Source organism: Otolemur garnettii, unplaced genomic scaffold, assembly GCF_000181295.1.
Source record: "Otolemur garnettii isolate 467f Iridium unplaced genomic scaffold, OtoGar3 scaffold00073, whole genome shotgun sequence".
In the NCBI taxonomy this organism is placed as follows: Eukaryota; Metazoa; Chordata; class Mammalia; order Primates; family Galagidae; genus Otolemur; species Otolemur garnettii.
Window position 1 is genome coordinate 5432129 of NW_003852468.1, and position 21371 is coordinate 5453499.

Genomic DNA, 21371 nt, shown 5'->3' on the forward strand with positions numbered 1-21371 from the left:
TATATATAGATAATGTGAACATAGCTATATATATAGATAATGTGAACACATTGAAAATAAGGCAAGGGCTCGGTGCCCATAGCACAGTGGTTATGGAACCTGGCCTGGGACAGCTAAACAACAATGACAACTGCAACAAAAAATAGCCCGGCATTGTGGCCGGCACCTGTAGTCCCAGCTACATGGGAGGCTGGGGCAAGAGAACAGCTTAAGCCCAAGAGTTTGAGGTTGCTGTGAGCTGTGACACCATGCACTCTACAGAAGTGAAACTGTCTCAAAAAGTAATAATAATAATGCAGAATACAGCTTCAAATTTGGAAATTAAGAAATGCTATAATAGTACTACCTGCTGACTTGAGAGGAAGGGTTAAAACAAGAAAGGGCTGTAAAACAAAGACTTAATGAAATATAATAAGAAGACTCAAAAAAAGCTGTTTCCTATTTCTGCACTATTTTTCAGTTTAAGTTGTAAACAGTAGTTAATGCCCTTCTGAAGAAGTCTACACTCCCCACACAGTAACTTGTAGGCAACCCACCAGGGTGGGTGGCAAGCTCTGTGGAAGATTTCCTACAGGGGAATATGAATAAAACGATTCATTCAAGGTCAACAGAACAACCTCAGGAAAGGCTATCTAATAATTGGATAGAGGACTTCAAGTCTAAATGCATTTCAGACTCTCGAGTTCCCCACGGGATTTCCCACATCTGAATCTGTGTGAGTTCAGCAGTACCTGCGAGTGCCCAGTAGGCGGTGCCCACACATTCATTCAGCAAAACGAAGGCCACCAGGGACATCCCTCCATTCATCACGCCCACCAGGAAGCGAGTTATTGCAAAGAACTCATATGAAGGGGAAAATCCATTTGCAATAGCAAATAAGATGTCAAGAGCGAAACCTAGAAAGAGAGAACAATATTATTCAATAATCCAGACGCAAAACAGCGTCTGATGAAAGTAATAAATTATATTCATTAGTTTGTAAAATAAACCTTTGTAAAGTTCACTTTTCTGAGCTATGTTTTTTTACAGTTTCCCTTAAAACTATAAAGAAAACAGGTTTATTTTCTTTATTACATGATTTCCGCCCCTCACCCTCAGTTTTCAATTATTCACAATAATGCTGGAAACCGAAAGATCCTTGCTCATGTCAAGGGTACTATGCCGGGTCCTGCCGCGCTCATTTAAATGAATCAACACACAGAGATCTGTTTCTGTAGAAACAGATCCAGCAAACTGCCTTAATCTTTTGCAACTCTCCTTAAAAACATGGCACAAATTAGAATTTGGGGGTTGCAGAATGCGCCATCACCTATGAAAAGTTTACAACGCAAATATCTGGCCTTCCCCAGGTGGGCTGGTCAGTAAAAAGGGCTTGGCCAGAATCAACGCCTGCTGCAGTCTGGCCTTTTTGCAGTGTCAGAAAAATTAGTTCTGCGCTCAGTTCTGTGCCAGTTCACTGAGAACCGTAAGGAAACAGCCCTCTGATTATCTCCTCTTACCACAGTTCATGGCCACTCTACCGGATTACCTGTGAGATAGACTTTTTTCCTTCCGAAGCGGTCTGACAGCTGACCAAAAGAGATGACTCCAACAAACACGCCACTGAAGAAGAAGGAGCTGGCTGCGCTGACCTTATATGATCTGTTGGCGATTAAGAACCACTAGAGGAGAAAAACAAACCAAGGGCTTTTAGGTCGCAGAAAAGGGAATGGTTTGAGCTACTAAAAAACTGAAAGTACAACAGAAGCTTGTTTATGTGGGCGAGATATTTAGGCTCATGTGGATCTGTTCTGCACTTAATCATAAGAAATGGCTAATCTGACAACTCCATAATCAACTATTCTTTGCCACATTTGAAGAACTTCTCAAATCCATCAAAACGGCTGTAACACCAGCCTTCTGACCAGTGGGTAGCTGTTGACTTGGCTATTAGTTTTAGGAAGAAGCAGCCTAAGGACGTTTTGACCAGCAAATTCTAAATTCCGATTCTTAGGCTGCCAGTTCCAAGTGTCAAAGTAATTGCTGGTAATTTTTCTTCATGTCAATGCCAGTTGAGCTAATGCATCTCCCTGTTTCTCCTGGAATACATTCAGGAACTGACAGAAAAAAAACAAAGGCAGATTTTTTAAAAGCAAATTAGAGAGTGTGAAGCTGGAACCCAGGAGAGCTCCCTGACAGACACATGTAAAGCAGGGACAGGGGCTGCCAGCTCTCGGATTCAGGACAATGTGGTGACAACCAGCATCCCGTATCCCTCATCTCCAAACATGTGAGATTTTGGGTTAAATGTTTTGTTTTCAATTTTAATGACTTTAAAAATACTATTTAAATACTGATCATGTACCTACTATGTGATCTACTGAGTTTTATTTCACCAGAGTTCAGATGAGACACCAATACTGATCCCTACGGTATTTGAGAAATTATACTATTTTTAAGGTTTTTAGAAGGAGGTCACTGCCCCAGAGCAGACTCAATCGTTACCTCATTTTCTTGTCCCTTTGGTCATTTCTTAGTACCAGGGTAAAACCCTCACCAGGATAGCACCAGGACATTGGAAATTAACCATAGTAAACCTAAATATAGTAAGTGTGACTGTCTCAAGAAATGCGTTTATATGAAGCTTTGGATTTTAAAAATCACAAATTTATAAGTCACTCAAGTCCTTATTGGCTAGAGATTATTAAAGTGGTGACTTTTCTATTATTCTTTTATAATGACCGTCCAGATTCTTAAGCTACAGAATGAATGTTCTTTTTATATTAATTCACTTCAAATTTAAAAACCACTTACAATTTAAAAAGGGAGGAAATCTACCTTTCTTTCCCCACACAATAGCAGAACAGGAAGAACACAAAGACAAAATACTTCAGTCTCTCAACTTGACTTACCCAAATCTACTTTCGTTTCATAACCAACATCTGCATGTTTGTTGGTAAGTGCTAAATGGCATTCACAAGTTCAGCATTTATTATACTCGACTCGCAAACCCGATTTGAGGGGCCTGGCACTAAGCACTCGCGCCATCATCATTCACTCGTCTAAAGACATTGGACCTGAGAGGAAACCAGGCACAACTGGGGACAGAACCAGCCGCAGGTGCCTCTAACATGAAGGATGAAAGGAGCGTAAATACAGAGCTGAGCTCCGTGCCAGGGGCTACGCACAGCCTTCCAGCTCTCCAAGAGGAAAAGAGGCAGGTGAGCAGAAGTCAGGAGAGCTGAGGCAGAGGGACTCTTGGCTTGGTGCTAATGAAGCATTTGGGAGGGGCTTTTGCTCAGTATTTATATTCTTACTGCTTAGAGTCTGAGAATAGACGGCACGTCCCAGTGAGAGATAACGTGTTGGTGTAGTTAAAGAGAAGCTCTAGCTGTAACACAGAGCACGGAACGGAAGTAATGAGTGTGGAAGGGGGAAGACTCATCAAAGACCATTGCCAGGATCTAGGTCGGTACTGGACAGGGTAGACACCCTGAGAAGCAAATGGATTCCAGCTGGACGCTGACATCTGGAGTGCAGAGGCAAGATCTGGGCTGAGTCATCCATGAACACTTATTATTTGAAGCCACGAGAATGGTTCCCAGGGGTGTACAATCTTTATCCCTCTGTTGATCATTGGAAGAAGAGGTATCTTGGGCCACTAAATACACAAACACTAATGACAGGTGATGAGCAAAAAAAAAGGGGTCTGTAGGACCATGTGTACTTTTTGTGGTATTTGACACAGAAGCAAAAAAAGTCCTCACAAAGTCAGCAAGTCGGACACCTCTGGGTTTAGACCAACCGCACCTTGAGTAAAGCTTTAAGATAAAATTTAAAGTAAGAAAAATATGTCTTTAGCATCTCTCTTAAAATAAACAGACTTTAAGCTTTATAGAAATATCACAAATTAAAACAATAATTTTTCTGATGGAGCAGAAGTATGATGATCTGAAAAAGTAAATTATTGCCTTCAAATGGACTGCATATTTACAACATCCTAAAAAGAAAATTCACACCTGAGTAACAAAAAAGATACCTATCAAAGATAGGACAACTAAGAAGGATACCACACCAGGTCACTAATAATAACTAACCGACTGTCATACAGCACTCATTGCCAACAGCCGGCCTTGGGCATCTAAGTTAAATCTGGGTAGGGGGTTCTTATTTTTTAACGCTCAACATGTGTTCTGTTCAGGAATCTATGGAAAAAATCAACTGACTATTTAAAGGAATACCAGAAACAAGGGATCCTTGTGACTTAGGGTAACAGAAGCAGGTATTGCTAGAAAGGAAGAGAGTGGGGGAAAAGGGAAGGTTATACACAAAGCATGAAGTGAAGGTTACTGGCCTATGTGCTGGGAGAACGCTGGGGCTGAGGGAGAAGAGAATACAGAAGCTCCTGACTTTCCACGGGGTTGTCTGGATAAGCCCATGTACTCTGAAAACATTGTACATTAAAATGCACTTGGCACATCTGCAGAACATCATAGCTTAGCCTGCCCTACCTTAAACACGCTCAGAGCACTTACATTACCCAAGGCTGGGCTAAACCACCTAGCATGAAGCCTACTTTAACACAGTGCTGTCATCTCAGGGAACTCACTGAACTCAGGGCCACGCAGAGGGCAGTATCACGTGGCTGACCAGGAGCTGTGACTCACTGCCACCGTCCAACATCACGAGAAAGGATCGTACCATCCTGCATATTGCCAGCACAGAAAAAGATAAAAATTCAAAATCTGAAGTGCAAGTTCCACTGACTCCTTAGCTCCTTATTATAAAGTTGACAAATCCTGAGTGAGGGGCCATCTGTAAAGTGTTTGAAAATCAACTTCTGAAGTGGTTGTTTACGTTCCTATTAGGCCAATCTTTTATCTCAAGATTTACCCCAATCCACAGTGCAGCAAATTTCTATTTTTCAGCTGACTTTATGCCCCTGCCTTCTTGTTTGTCTGTCATCCTGGGTACCCATGTGACATTTACAAACCATCTCTAGACCTCTTTCTCTCCCTTCCTCCACCAAATCGTACTGTGTTTCCTTATTTTTCCCTTCTCTGGTAGAACACAGAGATTACGAGAAGTTTCTCAGATTGATCACGAATCTTAGGAGATCGAAGAGCAGGAAGGACCTCTGTCATACTAACTCCAAGAGCTGAGAACACACCGGGCTCCACTCTGCTCAGTGTCTCACTGGCTCCGCTGCTGTCATGAGTTTGTCTGTCTCTGCGCAGTGTTCTCCTGCCACCTAAATGGCCACTGTTCTCTTATTCCTCTGATTCGTGGTAACATGTCATGGAACAGTAACTGATAAATATGCACTGCTCACAGACCACACTAGAGAAAGGGGCAGTGCACGATAAAGAAGGCGTCGTTTACACTAAGCTTGGGGCACTCCCCTCCCCCACGGGGGCCTATCCCTTTCTTCCTCTCTTCGTTTTGGGGTAGGGCAGGTGGCTGACACTTTATTTCCCACACGTGAGTGATGCCGGACCGCCATCTTGCAGAAGTCTAGGTAAGGGAAAGGCAACCCAGAGGAAAACAGATTTGTCATTCCACTTTTGCCACAAAGTCTGACGCTTGACGGGAGTGACCGTGTTTTGTACATGTGGCCCCCTTCTCTCCACCCCCACCCCACCCCACAGCACCCTCTGGGGCACTCTTACCATCCTCCACCACACACTCCAAGTCTTGCCTGACACCTAATGGAGCTTACCACTCTCCCATTCTGCTTCCAACATGACCCGCAGCGAATCTCGGATGTGCTCATTTCTCTCTCCCCCCCAATGCTGTGAGCTTCCTAAGGGCATGTGAGTATCCCGAGTGCTAACCCCACGGTGTCCATCAGCACTGACTGGGTCTGTGCTGGGTTATGCACGGGAGAAATGTCCATGCCGCAGACTCACAGGCATCCTCGCCTGCCGGAGCTCCGCGTGACTACTCCGAGCACTGAGTTCGGCGTCTTCGGGAATGCAGGGAACCAGCCAGCTGGTCACTGTTTCCCAGGAGCCACCAGACGGCATTCTCATGAAAGGAAGTGGGAGGGGGATTTGGAATTTGAAGGGTTTTCCTTCTTCCTACAGCCAATCCGACATCTAGAATACTTTCATCTCCTCTTTAGACCCTGAAAGCAATTTAACAGGTCCACCGGCTTCCCTACTGAAAGATGTACGTCGATCACATAGGGGTAAGACATGTGCATGTGATACATGGAACTTCCAGGAACCTGCAAGCCCGGCAGGGGCAGCGGCAGGTCACAGAGTGACACGGAGCACCTCACCAGGCTGCTGCGTCCCTTCTAAAAGGTGGGCTTGCTCCAGGGACCAGCATAGCTCACTAGCGCCAGCTCAGCCTTCCCTGAAAAGAGGTCAGACTATGGGGCTGCTCAGAGCACACACTGATGGAAACGAAAAGGAAGACAAAGGGAGCTCCCCGGCTGTCCTGGGAGCCCAGCCCAAACAGGACACGCAAGCCACTGACTGAGCTCCTTGCCACTGGAGGTCGGCCTTGCTGAAAACCAAGTCATATTACAACTGCCACAGCCTTACTCAGACTCTCAGCATGTCACTCATTCAAGGCCGCAGGGCTGGAACCAAGAGCAGCTCCCCAACCCTCCTGCCGTGCTCCTTGATGGCTCCTAACAACCAGAGAGCTGGCGGCTGGTCTGCTGGGAAAAGTTCTAAAAGGTTCCGATAACAATTCCAACTAAACTTCAGCCCTCCCCTGGTCCGTATTTAAAACAAATATATTTACAGCTTGATACGAGAAAATCTCACTTCAGGAGAAAGCCAAGTAATCAGAGGCCTCCCGTGATCAGGAAGTACTTGGACAGGGTATTTCAGGAACAGTTTCATGGTGATTAACTAACTTGCTTCATTTCAATGTAGTTGTCACTCTGAATTACCACTTAATGGGTGAAGTGTACAGGCTATAACAGTCAGTAGTACAGGCCTAAGGAAGCAAGACATTAAAAAAAATTAGACCCTAAAGCAATTAATTGCAGTGGATTTTTCAAATAGTTTTAATACTCTGTCTTTTGACCCCAGGGTATGGCTTGGGGGAAATATATTAATCTCAAGATAATAGTCAATTTCAGCTCTTCAATATCCACCATGATATTAAAGATTCCAACCTTACACTTTTTGGTTGCAAACATTAATTAAGCTTGATAATTGGGTGTCTCTGTGATATTTGGTGCTTTCAGAATGACTCAGAGCTCAGGGAATAATTTGAATACAGCAGATAGCAATTTGCTACATCAATTCACCCCAATGGTGATTAGCTCATTTTGGAATAGCCGAGACTCCTAGATCAGAGGAGATTTTTGCATTAATATTAAGTTAATGACATCTACCTAACTTTTTATTCACCCTTCCCAAAAAAACCTTTGTAAAAAAAAAAAACTCTGCAGGGCCTGGCCCAAGTGCAGTAAGGTCCAGGGTGGAAGTTTTACAAAACATATTTTTAACACATTATCCAGAACTACGGAGTTCTGCAGACTTTATCTTGATATTTATTTTGGGGAGTTTCATCTGACAGCTCAACAGCACACTATACTAGTTTGTTAACTTTGATTTCAGAACAAATAATTTCTAAAAGAAATCAATATTATTTATTTATTTTGAGACAGAATCTCACTTTGTTGCTCTCAGGAGAGTGCCTTAGCATCACAGGTCACAGTAACCTCAAACTCTCGGGCTTAAGGGATTCTCTTGCCTCAGCCTCCCAAGTAGCTGGGACCACAGGTGCCCACCACAATGCCCAGCTAGTTTTTCCTTTTTAGAGATGAGGTCTCACTCTTGTTCAGACTGTCTCAAACTCAAGAGCTCAGGCGATCCATCTGCCTTGGCTGCCTTCCAGAGTGCTGTGGTTATAGGCGTGAGCCACTGCACCCAGCCAGAACTCAATATTATTGATACATCAGATTGTATATGAAGGATATTCACCAATTTGGTGCCAAGTTCTGGTGCCGTGGGATGACTGCCACTCTGCACCTGTGTGCGCTCACTTTTTTGCTATGCAAGTTGGTAATATTGTTTTCCCTTCTCCCCTAGAATTCATTCTATCAAAGGCCCTCCAGCAGAAGACAGGCAGCATTTTACTTAGCTTTCAGCCCAAGATATGGAGAAAGAAAAGAACTTTGAGGAATGGAAACCTCCCTCAAATCATGAGGGCCAGAGAAGCACTGGAATGGGGCAGCAGTCGCGCCCCACCCCTCCTGAAGCTAAGTGATCTTCTCCTGAAGCTGCTTCCTATACAGACTCTGCTTGCTGTGCGGACTCTGCTTGCTACACGGACCCCGGCTGGAAGGACACTAGTAGCTTCATACCAACCAACGATGCTATGCACTGGACATCCTAACTCCTGCCCTATAGCTCCACAATGCAGGGTTGATCACTAGTCACTGTATGTCTGTAAGCCAAGGAGGACTGACCAACAGCTTTGTAAACACCCACTCCTTGTTCCCTTTTTGCTTTTAAAAGCCTTCTTGCAAACAAAGGCCAAGCAAAGCACTCCTAAAGGTAACTTGGGAGTGTGTCCTGGGCACCTGTCCTCACCCTGGCTCAAGTAAGCTCTTTAAAATTACATTTTGTGTCTCAGTTTCTTCCTTTAGGTTGACATTTCTTTGCACCATATACCATCTTCCCACAGTCACTGCACCAACCTGCGTTCTCACCTGTCTTCCCAGGCCACTTCTGTGAGCTCTTCCTGGCCCTTCCCTGCCATTGAGCCGTGCGGCCCAGGCAGGGGTGATCTCTACCCCATCCTCAAGAAAGTTCTTCTGGGACCAAACAGCAGTGGCAGAGGCCCTAGGGGCCCTGGAGCACGCTCCTCTGCAACAACAGCAATAACTTAGGAGAGAATCACTCAGCTCCAGACGGGGTGGGCAGGACTGCTGCCCCATTCCAGTGCCTCTCCGGCCCCCAGGACTTAAGGGAGGCCGCATTCCTCCAAGTTCTTTTCTTTGTCCATATCTTGGGCTGAAAGCTAAGTAAAATGCTGCCTGTCATCTGCTAGAATTTAAATACTAAAATTCCAAGTAGGATACTGTTTAAAACTAAAGGCTTCTACTCTTTAAAAAAAAAGTTTGAAAATCACTTGAATACTAGAAAGAATATGGACTCGTCAAACACTAGACCAGAGCTTATTAAGTATGATTCTTTAAGTTCTCTATAGCCCAGCATCTTCATTTAGAAAATAGAGTTGTCAGCAGGATTAAATAAGCAGCATCCGTGGAAGGCCTCTGGCAGACAGCCTCTCATCCCAGAGTGCATTAAAAACAGTCACGGTTAGCTGCCTCTCCACTCTTTCCTCTACCTACCAGCCTTGTCTAAACTCATCTTCTTACCCACAAACCCTGTGCAAAGTCAGAGCTGGCGATCCCATGAGAATTGTGGAGTTCTGGTCTGCACAGCAGGACACAGCAGTCTACCAGCACTACCAGCACCCTTCCATCAAACAGTAAGCAGGCCACAGCTGCCCTCGTAAAGCACCACAAACCCACTCAGGCTGAAGTAGCCGGTTAGTGTCTGAGATGACCCAAAGATAAGTCATCCCCAGTCATGACCCCAGAGTTCCCCTGGAGCAGCACCTGGAGCAGCAGTGGCCAGCCTTTTTGGCACCAGGCACCAGTTTCATGTAAGAAAATTTTTCATGGTGGGGGGGGGTTTCAGGATGATTCAAGCACATTACACTGATTGCCCATTCTATTTCTGTTATTGTTACACTGTAATACATAATGAAATAATGATATAACTTACCATCACGCAGAATCAGTGAGCAATGGGGAGCAGCTACAAATACAGACGAAGCTTCGCTGGCTCGCCTGCCACTCACCTCCCGTTGTGTGGCCTAGTTCCTAACAGGCCATGAACTGGTACCAGTCCGTGGCCCAAGGGCTGGGGACCACAGCCCTGGGAGTCCCCAGAGCAGCAGTGCATGGACTTTTTCCAGCTGTGCAGCAGGGCAGCCCCACCCCCACCTGCAGTTCTGGAAACAACTGGAGCACCTGCCGGGGACTGACAAGTACTTTGTGCACTGGTAATACGTACCTCAACATACACCTCTAAGGATGGGGAACCGTATGACAACTGGATTTGACAAGGAATATAACATGCACCTCTGTACCCTCAGAAGAAAGTGCCAAGTGTTTACAAACCTATAATTAAGTATCTACCATCTGTATCAGTGGTTCTCAACCTGGGGGTCGCAACCCACGGAACTGATTAAAGGGCCGCGGCATTAGGAAGGTTGAGAACCACGGATCTAGACGGATAGCAACATACACTTCCAAGTTTGTGTGTCTCAGTGGATACATGGCTGGGGATGAGAACGAGGACAGATGAGTAACACAGGAAGAGGGAGGGCGGAGGGTGGGGAAGAGTGGGAAATGGGCGAGAGACAGAAAGACACACGGAGACAGAGAGAAACAGGTGTCAGAAAAAGACTTGAGAAGAAGGAAAGACAGAGACAGCCATTGAGATGGACACAAAGAGAAAAACAAACAGGTGACTACAGAGAGACTGAGAGAGAGAGAGAGATGGAAACAGACAAAGACCAAGTGACAGAGACAGAGAAACAGGAGAGGAGTTGGGAAGGAGAAAAGATAGGGAGGGGGAAGGGAAGAAGGGAGGAGACGCAGAGTACAGACTGACCGAAACAGACAGCAAGAGACAGCGACTCACAGGTGCACCCCAGTGGGCTGAGCTCCAGGTAACAAGAAGAAAAACATCAGCTACTATGACGAGTCGTAAGGCGAAGGCCAGCGTAGCCCTTTATCCTCTTCTTCCCAGAGCTGCCTTACAGATCTTCAGCACTTGCCAGGAAGCCATTGAATTCCATTTTTTCTGCATCAACCACTCTTTGTTTTGGGAGTGGTAGCTCTCTGGGCTCCCTGTGGCTAATTCTCCCTTCCTGCTGTCTCCAGCTCCTGGGAGAGCACTGTTTACTGTGACCCTCCTAGGTGTCAGCACAGGAGATACAGTGGGACCAGGGAGCACAGGATCTAACACGGTGGTTCTCATCGTTCCTAATGCCGCGGCCCTTTAATACAGTTCCCGCGGGTCGCGACCCACAGGTTGAGAACCGCAGGTCTAACAGCTCTCCCTCCTTATATTAAGCCTTCTCTAGCATAAGAGAAGCAGTAGTTGTTCAATGAATACTTGTTAATAATAGTATCTCCTGGAAATATCTAAAAGGGCTCCTAACTATAATTTCATTAGTATTAATTTCATTGAATTCCATAAAATTTGTTGAGTGCCTGCCTTGCTGAACCTTAATGTTACCATGTTGCCTAATTTACTTTGGAGTATTAAGCACACAGAGTGGGATACTTAGGTCAAGCTTCCACCTTGCTACCACCATGCACTTCAGTCAAGATTGCACTGTCTAAAAAAAAAAAAATTACACTCTCCAGTGGTGGTCAGCTGGCCGTCATTTTGTCTGTCAGCAATGAGTGCTTTGCTTATTCTTGGTTAAAACAGTGGCTGATTGACTAGCAATGGTGAATATCAAAAAAGGGGCCATCATGAGTGAAATTAAAGGCATTCAAGATACATAGATTAGCTCAATATATCAGCCAAACGCCCCATCCTGCCACGAATTTGTGAGACAGCCAGTGAGTCTGGTATTCTCCTTACAGAGTCATGCCCTAGGCTAAAACCCCTCCTTGGTCCTGAGCCAATATGAATTCTGGAAGCTTCTGTCTCCCTGATGATGATTCTTACCCATTTCAAAATACTAGGGGGATACTTAATAGAATCAGAGCTCCTTATAGAAGTGACTAATTCCATAGTTGGGGAAGGGAGGTACAAGATAAACCAGGAATATCTTGTTATGCTCAAAATTATGCTTAAAACAATGAGAAGCAAATCAAAAAGACACAGGAGGGCTGACACGTCCAGGAACACTGAGCAGGCATACATTTCCCTGTTTCTCTCACTAAGCACTATTAAAAATGCTCGACATTATATACGAAACAAGCATAAAACAATCCTGAGAGGTGGGCAGAGGACCAGCTGGAGACCCTGAAACTCCAAGGAATGACACAGTGATGAATCTCCTGTTTTCTAATCACCCCACATATCTGATTGAGTGCTACAGAAGAGTCAGGAAAGCCAACAGAACAGAAAAAGGAGCCCCAAACAAGCTCTGCTCTCTCTAGCCAAAAGCCCAGAAAAAGAGCAGCCTCGTAAGACAGAAAACTCTCAGTAACAACTGCTTTACTCCAGCTGACCGAATTACATCTCCAACTCCATCCACACAAGCAAAGGCCAAATGGGAAACCCTGGCCAGGCAGCAGTGAGTTGCTCCAACCCCACTGGGGAGGAGGAATCAGGGAAGGCTGAGTAGGGAGCCAGCACTTTCATTCCTGCCGTGCAGCAGTAAGGACCTGCCCCCGTCAGCATCCCTGGAGACAATGTAGGAAGACAAGACTTCCACCACCAGCTGGTATTAGTGAGGAATGCTTCTTTCTTCCTGTGTCAGAGTGTACAGAAAGCCAGGTAACACAGAAGGTATAAATAAAACCCAGACTCTCTTAACATAATAGCTCTAATCTCTAGGTTTAAAACAAGTATAATTTGTCACACTTGTTTGACAATAATCTTGTCAAACAAGAATAATTTGTCTGATTACACAATAATCAGAAAAATCTCAAACTATACAGATGAAAAAAAAATCTCACTGAGATTATAGAGATTTTAGAATAGACTGAGCGTACCTGCTCAGGCCTGAAATTTTAGCACTTTGGAAGGCTGAAGTAGGAGGATCACTTGTTACTGGAGCAGAAACAAAAGTGTATTTACCTCTGGGGATGGGCTTGGAAGGTGCACAGGGACGGTGACACTGAACGTGAGCTTTACAGGGCAGGGCAGGATTTCACCAGGTACAGGCAGCAGAGTAAGGGTAATCCTGACAGATTCTGGGTTAGACAGAGGGCTCAGGGCATGTGTGGGAAACAGTAAATATCCCGGAGAGGAGGAAGGGCAGGGGGAGAGCAGAGTGGGGCTGGAAACGGACACCTGGACGGAGCTGTACAGTGGGACAGTCTTGAACATCACTTGAACGAGCTCCGCTGTGTTCTGTGCACACCAGGAGAATCACTGGAGATTTCTGGGTGATGCCACAGGATGGGTGTCAGAAAGGCTGCATGGGCAGTTGCTGAAGTTAATCTAGTAATTATCCCTCCCTGTGGGAGACTCTTAATGAGAGGCCAAAGAATACCATCCTCAGCATGCCTCCTCTGTTCTCAGTACATCCCACCCAAAGGGTGATAATCCAATATTTAGGTAAAGGTAACGGTGGCTGGGCCATGGTACACACAGGCACACACACAGACCAGAGTGGTTTTTAGGCGTGGAGCGGGGATGAGAACAGGACATCTGGCAGGCACCCTTCTGTCCCTGAAGAAGAGTGGTCAAAGAGTTTGGGGAGAAGCTGACTAGCACGGCAATCAGAGCTGAGAGCTGGCAAGTGTCCTGGAGGCTCCTGCTGTACCAAGAATTGACCCTGTTAACTGGATCACTGGATCACAGGGTCCCAGGCCAGCGCCAGGGTGCTGTGCAGAGCAGGCAAAGCAGACAGGAGCTACCGATATTTTAATAACCAGGCCCTGTGCTTTCCAGCTAGGCATGAGGGTTTCTCTCTGCCAACTGTCTATCCTCCTTAACTTGATTGGCTACGAAGGAGGATGCCCAGCAAAGCCCCCTTGAAAGTAAAGCTTCCTCCCCACACTAGGTGGCACTGTCTGTACTCTACACTGTACAGTCAAGGGGTCCCACGTGGCCTACACACAGACCGGACTTAAAAATCAAAACAGTGGATGGGTCATTACATTTCTCTCTTGTTCCTTTAATTGTTACATACAGGGTGGACATAAAGTTCACCTGTGATTTAAAATAGTTTAGCATAGTGAACTGCACACGAACTTTATATCCATCTGTATGTAACAAAAAGAGAGGAAAACTTATACTTCACTTTTCTACAGGACACATAATCAAAGCATGGCTCTTCTGGAGTTTACCTTTTTTCATCTTTGTCAAGATTCAGCCTTCTCCCATGTGTAGCAAGAAATATAAAGAACGTGTTTTCACAGGCTATTTTCCTTTAATACATTAAAACCTTTAACTTTTCAATTTACTAGAAAGTTATTTGAAGATGTGGCTGAAATTTAAATCAACAAGACAAAAAAGAGTGTTTCCATGGGAACAAGGGAAACATTCATGTGGTGTGGGGGGGGGGGCTGACGTACCTCCGAGGCGATGGAGGTGAAGCTGCTGCTGAAATGCACGTGCTTGTGGATCTCGCTGCCATTGGCTGTGAGCAGCCAGTCCCCAAAGGCCTGGTTTTCACCAGCTGACTGGTTGCCATGGCTCTGATTAGGCAGGAGCTCTGCCAGGTCCCAGCGGTACGATGGCGTGGCCCCAATCAGAGTAATGAGGATCGCCTCCGTGGCCACATAGAGCTGAAAGATCAAACACATAACCCAACTGAAGACATCTGCCATGAATGTTGAAGACTCACATAGTAGGTCTACAAACCTTGAAAGACGAGCTTCTTGCTTTTGTGTTTTACCCTTTCACAGGCTTTTTCTTCTTGGAGACCTAATGCTAACAACCCTGGGTGTATATGATTTGTGGGGGAGGGGAGGAGACATTATTGCTCTGATTTAAAAGACTGAAACTAGCTACTTCCTTGTCAACCCAGTATCTTCAGCTCAGATAAGCATTCCCCAGGGGGCTAGGAGTACCTTGACCTTGGATTCATGATCTAAATGAGAGAATTTTTGTAGCATAGTTAAATGTCACAGAAAACTATGTAATATTGCTTTATTAAAGCAGGTAAGAATTATACATACTTGAGTAGGTACTATTTTATTTATTTATTTATTTTTTGAGACAGAGTCTTACTATGTCACCCTTGGTAAAGTGCTGTGGCATCACAGCTCACAGCAACCTCAAACTCCTGGGCTCAAGCGATTTTCTTGCCTCAGCCTCCCAAGTAGCTGGGACTACAGGTGCCTGTCACAACACCCAGTTATTTTTTGGTTGCAGTTGTCATTGTTGTTTGGCAGGCCCAGGCTGGATTCAAACCCACCAGCCTCGGTGTATATGGCTGGCACCCTAACCACTGGGCTATAGGCACCAAGCTGAATAGGTACTATTTTAAAATATGATTATATAATGGGTAAGATTCAAAGAAGTTCCAAATCTCAGGTATACATATTCATTTCATAACCTTTAGCTATATTTAAACTTGGTTTAATGTAACCATAGTTGTTCTCCCCTCCAAAAACATCTCACCCATTCATTCATTCAAGAAGTATTGATAGGACACCTACGCCATTTGTTCCTGATTGTTCTGGGCTTTACAGATGCTCAGAGCTGGGTTTATAAGCTGTCAGGGCAGCCTTGTTATGCTATGGATTTCCGTTTATAGTGGCTCCCATTATTGCATGACTATTTCAAGTTTAAGCAAACACATAAGTAGTCTGTTCCAGAGTGAGATAATCTCACTTAAGAAACTATCCCTACTAACTTTGAACTTGTCTTAAAATACCTTTAAACAGAATTAAGTGTTTAAAGACTACAAAGTATATGATTTCTCTACAGCACAGTGACAGGACCCCTGGATGGATGAGCTGACTGGGCCACCAAAAGGTGGGGAGACTCGCCAACAATTTTACCTGCAGTGGGCAGAGAGCTCCCAGCCCAGGGAATTCATATCATTCTGTAGGGCTACATTCAGCTGTTCAGGGGAGAAGCCAAAGAGCCAAAGGCTATGGAATCTCTGTCAGAGATCACAGCGTGTGTTAGTGCAGAAAGCTGATATAAAACCCAACCCGAGATTTTTGCACCTAGGGCAAGGCTGAGAGGATCTGAGACTGTCCCAGTCTATTTTGAGTCAGTTGATAATAGACCTCTCTGGAGAGGTGCAAAGCTACCATAGACCAGTATGTCTGATTTATTACAAAATGCAAAGGAAAACATGTTCCCAGACTTAAATGCTTCCTGGCCCCTATTTGCATACTATTATGGAAGTTTCAGAATAGGAGGCAATCAGCATATAAAAATAAAATCCTGAATAATTACAGGAACAGATCAGTTACACATTGCAGCAGCTATAATCACAAAGCCACTTTCACCCACTTAGTAACTGCCCTGTTGATTAGAATCAGCTGAAATTTAATTAACGGGTATAAAGAAATGAAAAACACAGGGCAAGGAAACTCAGGAGATGACTCAAAACAGTTATAATGATGCCTGGCCTTCAAATCAGATCAAGGAAACCCACCCTGTTTTCTCTCTAAATGGCTCTTTTCTACCTTTGTTCGGACCACTTTACCAGGAAGGCGCTTTCTCCTGCTGTGAATGTTTTAGCTTTTCCCATCCTTCCAGAGGCAATTCAGACATCACCTCCTCCATGAAGCCTTCCCTCCAGTCTTGCCTTCCTCACCAACCCCTCCATGAGCCCCCTCCTGCTTTTTCTGTTTCATCTAGAATTTTTTTTTTTTTTTGAGGCAGAGTCATCCTGAGTAGAGTGCCATGGTATCGTCATAGCTCACAGTGACCTCAAACCCTTGGGCTCAAGTGATTCTCCTGCCTCAGTCACCCAAGTACCTGGGACTAACTGGCACCTCCACAAGGCCCTCTACTATTTTTAGTACAGACATGATCTCTCTCTTGCTTGGGCTAGTCATCAACTCCTGAGCTCAAGTAATCCACCGGCCTCCGCCTCCCAGAGTGCTAGGATTATAGGTACGCGCCACCACAATTGACTCATCTAGACTTTTTTAAAGCACATTTCATTTTCTTCACTGCATTACATTTATGTATTTGCTTGCCTTATTTTTCCTATTGGAATATATTCTCCTTAAGGGCAGGATCCACATGTGATTCACCTTTGGACTTCCAAACCAAATATCCCAGGGCGTACACACTCCACAAGTGAATGATTAAGTGACCAGGACGGAATGCTAACAGGCACACCCTTCTACAATGCCAGCTACGCACCAGGCACAATTCAAAGTTCCTGGTGAACACACATCAACACATCCTATTTTTATCTGGATTGTTCTGGGATAAGTAACATTCTAGGTAAAAAAGGAAATATTCTAAAGGATGCTCTCATCTGAGGGAAGAGTCATCTTGCAGGCCACCGTTCTCTGTAGAAACGACAATTTGGAGGAAACAGCACAAGAACAAAGCAATGTCCACCCACACCCCCATTCAAATACAGGAGCAGTGAAAACTCCTCAGCAGTATCTATATTAACGAGGATTGACTAGTTTCATTCCAAGCAATATGCAAAATAAGCACTTTCCACCTTTCTCAATTCCTCTGCCCTCCTCTCACCTTCCACAATGTCTCCCTCCCCACGCTGTGCATATGCTAGTGTGGTCACACACACGTGTGCTCACACACGTGGTCTCACACATGCTCAAACCCACGTGCTCACAAACATGTGCTTTGACACACACGTGGTCACACACACATGCTCACACACATGGTCACACACACATGCCCTCACACACATGTTCACACACATGTGGTCACACACATATGCTCTCACACACACATGTCCTCACACACACGTGGTCACACACACACAAGCTCACACATCTACCCCCATAAATGTACTCACACGCATGCTCTTACATGCTCACACATACACACACACACGCTCACAGACACATGCCCTCTCACACACACACATGCTCTTACATGCTCACACATACTCACACACACACACACACACACACGCTCTTTCTCTCTCACACACACACACATATCCAAAGCCCTCGACAAAATGTATGTTCTGTTCCAGAACTTCATGTCACCAGAAAAGTCAGAAACCTGTGACACGTCTATGTAATACCAGCCTCAATAGAAGGGTGTCGGCCTTTTGGCCCCCTTTGATACCTATGGTCATGCTCAGTTTCGCGACCCACAGGGAGACAAAGGAGGCAGGCTGTAGTGACGCGGCCTGATAAACGCTAGGGACAGGTGTCATGAGGGAGGAGGCCAGAGAAGCCAGCTCACCCTCTGTGGGCAGGCCCTTCATGCCACCGCCACAGACATGGGCCATGTGGTCAGAGGGGGGAAGACAGTTCAGCACCTCACTAGCCCCGAGGAGGGAGCAGCTGCACACAGACCCTGGGGTGGTTCCCTTGGTCTCCATCTTTGGCCGTAACAATTTCAGATAGCTCTCACCCTGTTCCTTTCTCCCCGAAATAAAAATATTCCGTGGTTCTTCTCTGTGCTATTACTCTACCACTCCCATGTACACATTCACCCACAGGTTTCTGTCTAATGAAATCGCACCCATCAGCGGATGGGCCTTAAAGCCACAATGAGAAACCACCACCCACTCTCCCTCAGAGTGCGACTAACAACATCTCAAATAAATCATTATCTTCTCCTGCTCTTCCTCCAGGGAAGAACAAGTACCACAGATGGCTGGATTATTCTCCCCCTTTCAATGTAATTATAATTAGAAAAAATGACTAAAATGCACTAAGGGACTGCAATTTCAGAAGTTTCAAAAAGCGAAGGTTTCAAAAGTAATTTTATATTAACACCATTATGAGCTTTCATAGTGCTTCTCGGGAAACCAAAAAAGTCTCCTATAAATTATCTCATCACAATAGTTTGTGCTGTGAGGTCATGGCGAAGCATGATGTGTATTTTGTAAGCAGGAAAAATAAGATACAGAGCAACTAAGTGAATTGTCCGAAGTTATGTATAATTTTGACAGCAAAACCGGGACGAGAGTGGGAGCCACGGAACGTTTGGGCCAAAGATTTTCTCAAGGGAAACAAAGAGGGAACGATCAAAGGTGATTTTATGGTTAGTTTTTTATGCTTTTGGTACTCAGGTGTCTTACTGACTCAGCTGAAAGACGGGCAAGACCATAATCATGAAGGCAGGATTCTAATCCCAGTGCCAGCACACAGTGGGTACTCCATAAATATTTGTTGGCCGACTTATTATTTTTTTGTGTTTAAACACTCCCTGAAACTGGTGCCTCCAAGAAGTATCTCCTCCCCTTTCTAACCCACCCACATCAGGCCACCTGAATAGTCTCCCTGAAACCCCTCATGAAACTCTTCTGGTCAAAACATATTAATGGATAAATGAGAAGTTTCCTAGAATTCCAGATCTTCTATTCCAAGACCCGGTTGCTAACTAGTCCATGTTTAAGCTTTCTCTGCTAGTCTATTCAATTTCCCAAACATGATTTATTCCATCGTGTGGTGTGAAAATCATATGGAATCTGCATGCCTGAGTCTGAACTTCACTCTTTTAAAGCCTGAGCAAACCCAAACCTCCCTCAACTTCTTGTTTTCCTCCCACAAGACTAGATGCTACTGGTACATACTCATCTAAACCATTCACATCCAACTAACCTACCTGTAGTGTCAAATGGGATGTTTGCACCATCAGCAGTAAGTGGCACAGCGCTGTGCAGCCAGATCCCAGCGCTGGGGTGGAGCCCCAGAGCCTGCATTTCTAACGAGCTCCAACGATGCTGCTGGTCTGGGCCACAGTCTCGGTAGGTTATTCCCTCTCCTATACTTCTTCTAATTTTATGTTTTTCCACCTGTTTTTCCTTCCATTTTTCTCTAAACCCAAGCATCAAAGTTCGGCTCAAGCTCAGCCATCCTTTTAAAGGCTTCAAGGAACTCCTCTGGACCACACTGTCTCCCGTCTGAATTTCTGAAGCAGAGTCAGCTGGATTGTTTACTGGGGAAACACTGCTTTTATCATTATTTGTGCAGATACAGTTAGAGTCTAGTTTTGTAAAGATTGTCAACTTCTGAAGGAAAGACACCCTAACTTACACTTCTATATTCCTCTAAGGAAGCCAGCATATCCTAAGTATATGATATTTTGTTTTATTTATATGTGTGTGTCTGTGTGTGTGTATAATTTCTTGCTGAATAATGTAGCAAAAGAAGATAAATTTAAAAACAATAATTCTGGAACCTAATTTTGGTTTTACTCACTAATTAAGACTCTGAACAAATATATTTAATCTGTATCTGTGTCTCTCTCTAAGCAAAATGGGAATACTCACCACATGTCCATTCCTCTCTTTGTTATTTCAGTTTAATTTTTTAAAAACACTTTAGGGAACACTAATACACTGGAACACACTGTATTATGAGCCTCTGATAATAATGGAAATAAAAAGCCGTCCTTTTTCTTTCAAGGCACGCATATACATTCAAGTGAGGACATCATCTTACATCAGGTAGTGCCAGGGATGCCTTCTGGGAAATGCATTATCAGGTGATTCTGTCCCCGTGTGAACACCACAGAGTATCTGTACATGACTTTGACGGTTCAGCCCACTACAGCCTCTCGGTATAGCCTGTGGCTCCTAAGCTCCAAACTTGTACAGCAGGTTACTGTACTGAACAATATAGGCCACTGGAACACAGTGGTACTTGCACATCTAAACCTATTTAACATAGAAAAGATAAAAAATGGTACAGTGTTAGAGGGCATTTGCCATGAATGGAGCCTGGGGGACTGGACGATGCTCTGGGCGAGTCCCTGAGTGAGCGCTGAGTGAACGTGAAGACCTCGGATACGACTGCACGCTGCAGTAGACTTTATAAACTCTGTACACTTGGTTTATCTTTCTTAATTTCCCCGTTCACTAATAAATTAACCTGAACTTACCGTAACATTTTTACTTTGTCAACTTTTAAATTTTCAAACTTCTGGCTCTCTTGTAATACTACTTCGTTGAAAACTCAAACACATTATAAAACTGAACAAAAATACCTTCTTTCTTTATATCCTTATGCCATAAGCTTTTATCTATTCACACAAAAAAATTTTTTTTAACTTTTTTAACTCTTTGGTTAAAACCTAAGACAAGAACACACCCATGAGTCTAGGCTGACGCAGGGTCAGGACCATCAATCTCACTGTCTCCACCTTCGTATCTTGTCACAGCGGAAGGCCTTTGGGAGAGGTAACATGCACAGAGCTGTCCTCTCCAATGATGACAGTGCCTTCCTCTGAAATAACTCCAGAAGAACCTGGCTGAAGCTGTTTTACAGTTAACCTTTTTTAAAAATAGAAGGAATACATTCTAAAATGACAACTTAGTATAAATATGCAGCAATGGGAATTTTTTAGCTCCCTTATAGCCCATGGGCCCAGCATTGTGTGTGGGGCCACTGTTGACAGGCACGTTGTCACGCAGCGCAGGACTGTATGTCCAAAACTCAATACAAGGCAGATTGTGGCGGACACTGTATTAGCCATAGCAGAAATGAAATTTGTGAGCGCACAAAGTAAGCGGATATGCATTCCACCTCAGGAATCAGGGAAAGGTGTGAATATGATACTTGAGCAAGGTCTCGAAAGATT

The 21371-nt window shown here is 44.6% G+C and overlaps 1 protein-coding gene across 1 annotated transcript in view; it reads right to left on the reverse strand.

Moving 5' to 3' along the window:
• SLC22A15 (solute carrier family 22 member 15) overlaps positions 1–21371 on the reverse strand; it is a 68623-nt gene that overhangs the window by 38947 nt on the left and 8305 nt on the right. The window contains exons 2-4 of the mRNA XM_012807640.2: positions 14234–14446; positions 1529–1661; positions 732–896 (exon numbers count right to left, since the gene is read on the reverse strand). Coding sequence (XP_012663094.1) covers positions 732–896; positions 1529–1661; positions 14234–14446 — 511 coding nt within the window. The remainder of the gene's footprint in view (positions 1–731; positions 897–1528; positions 1662–14233; positions 14447–21371) is intronic.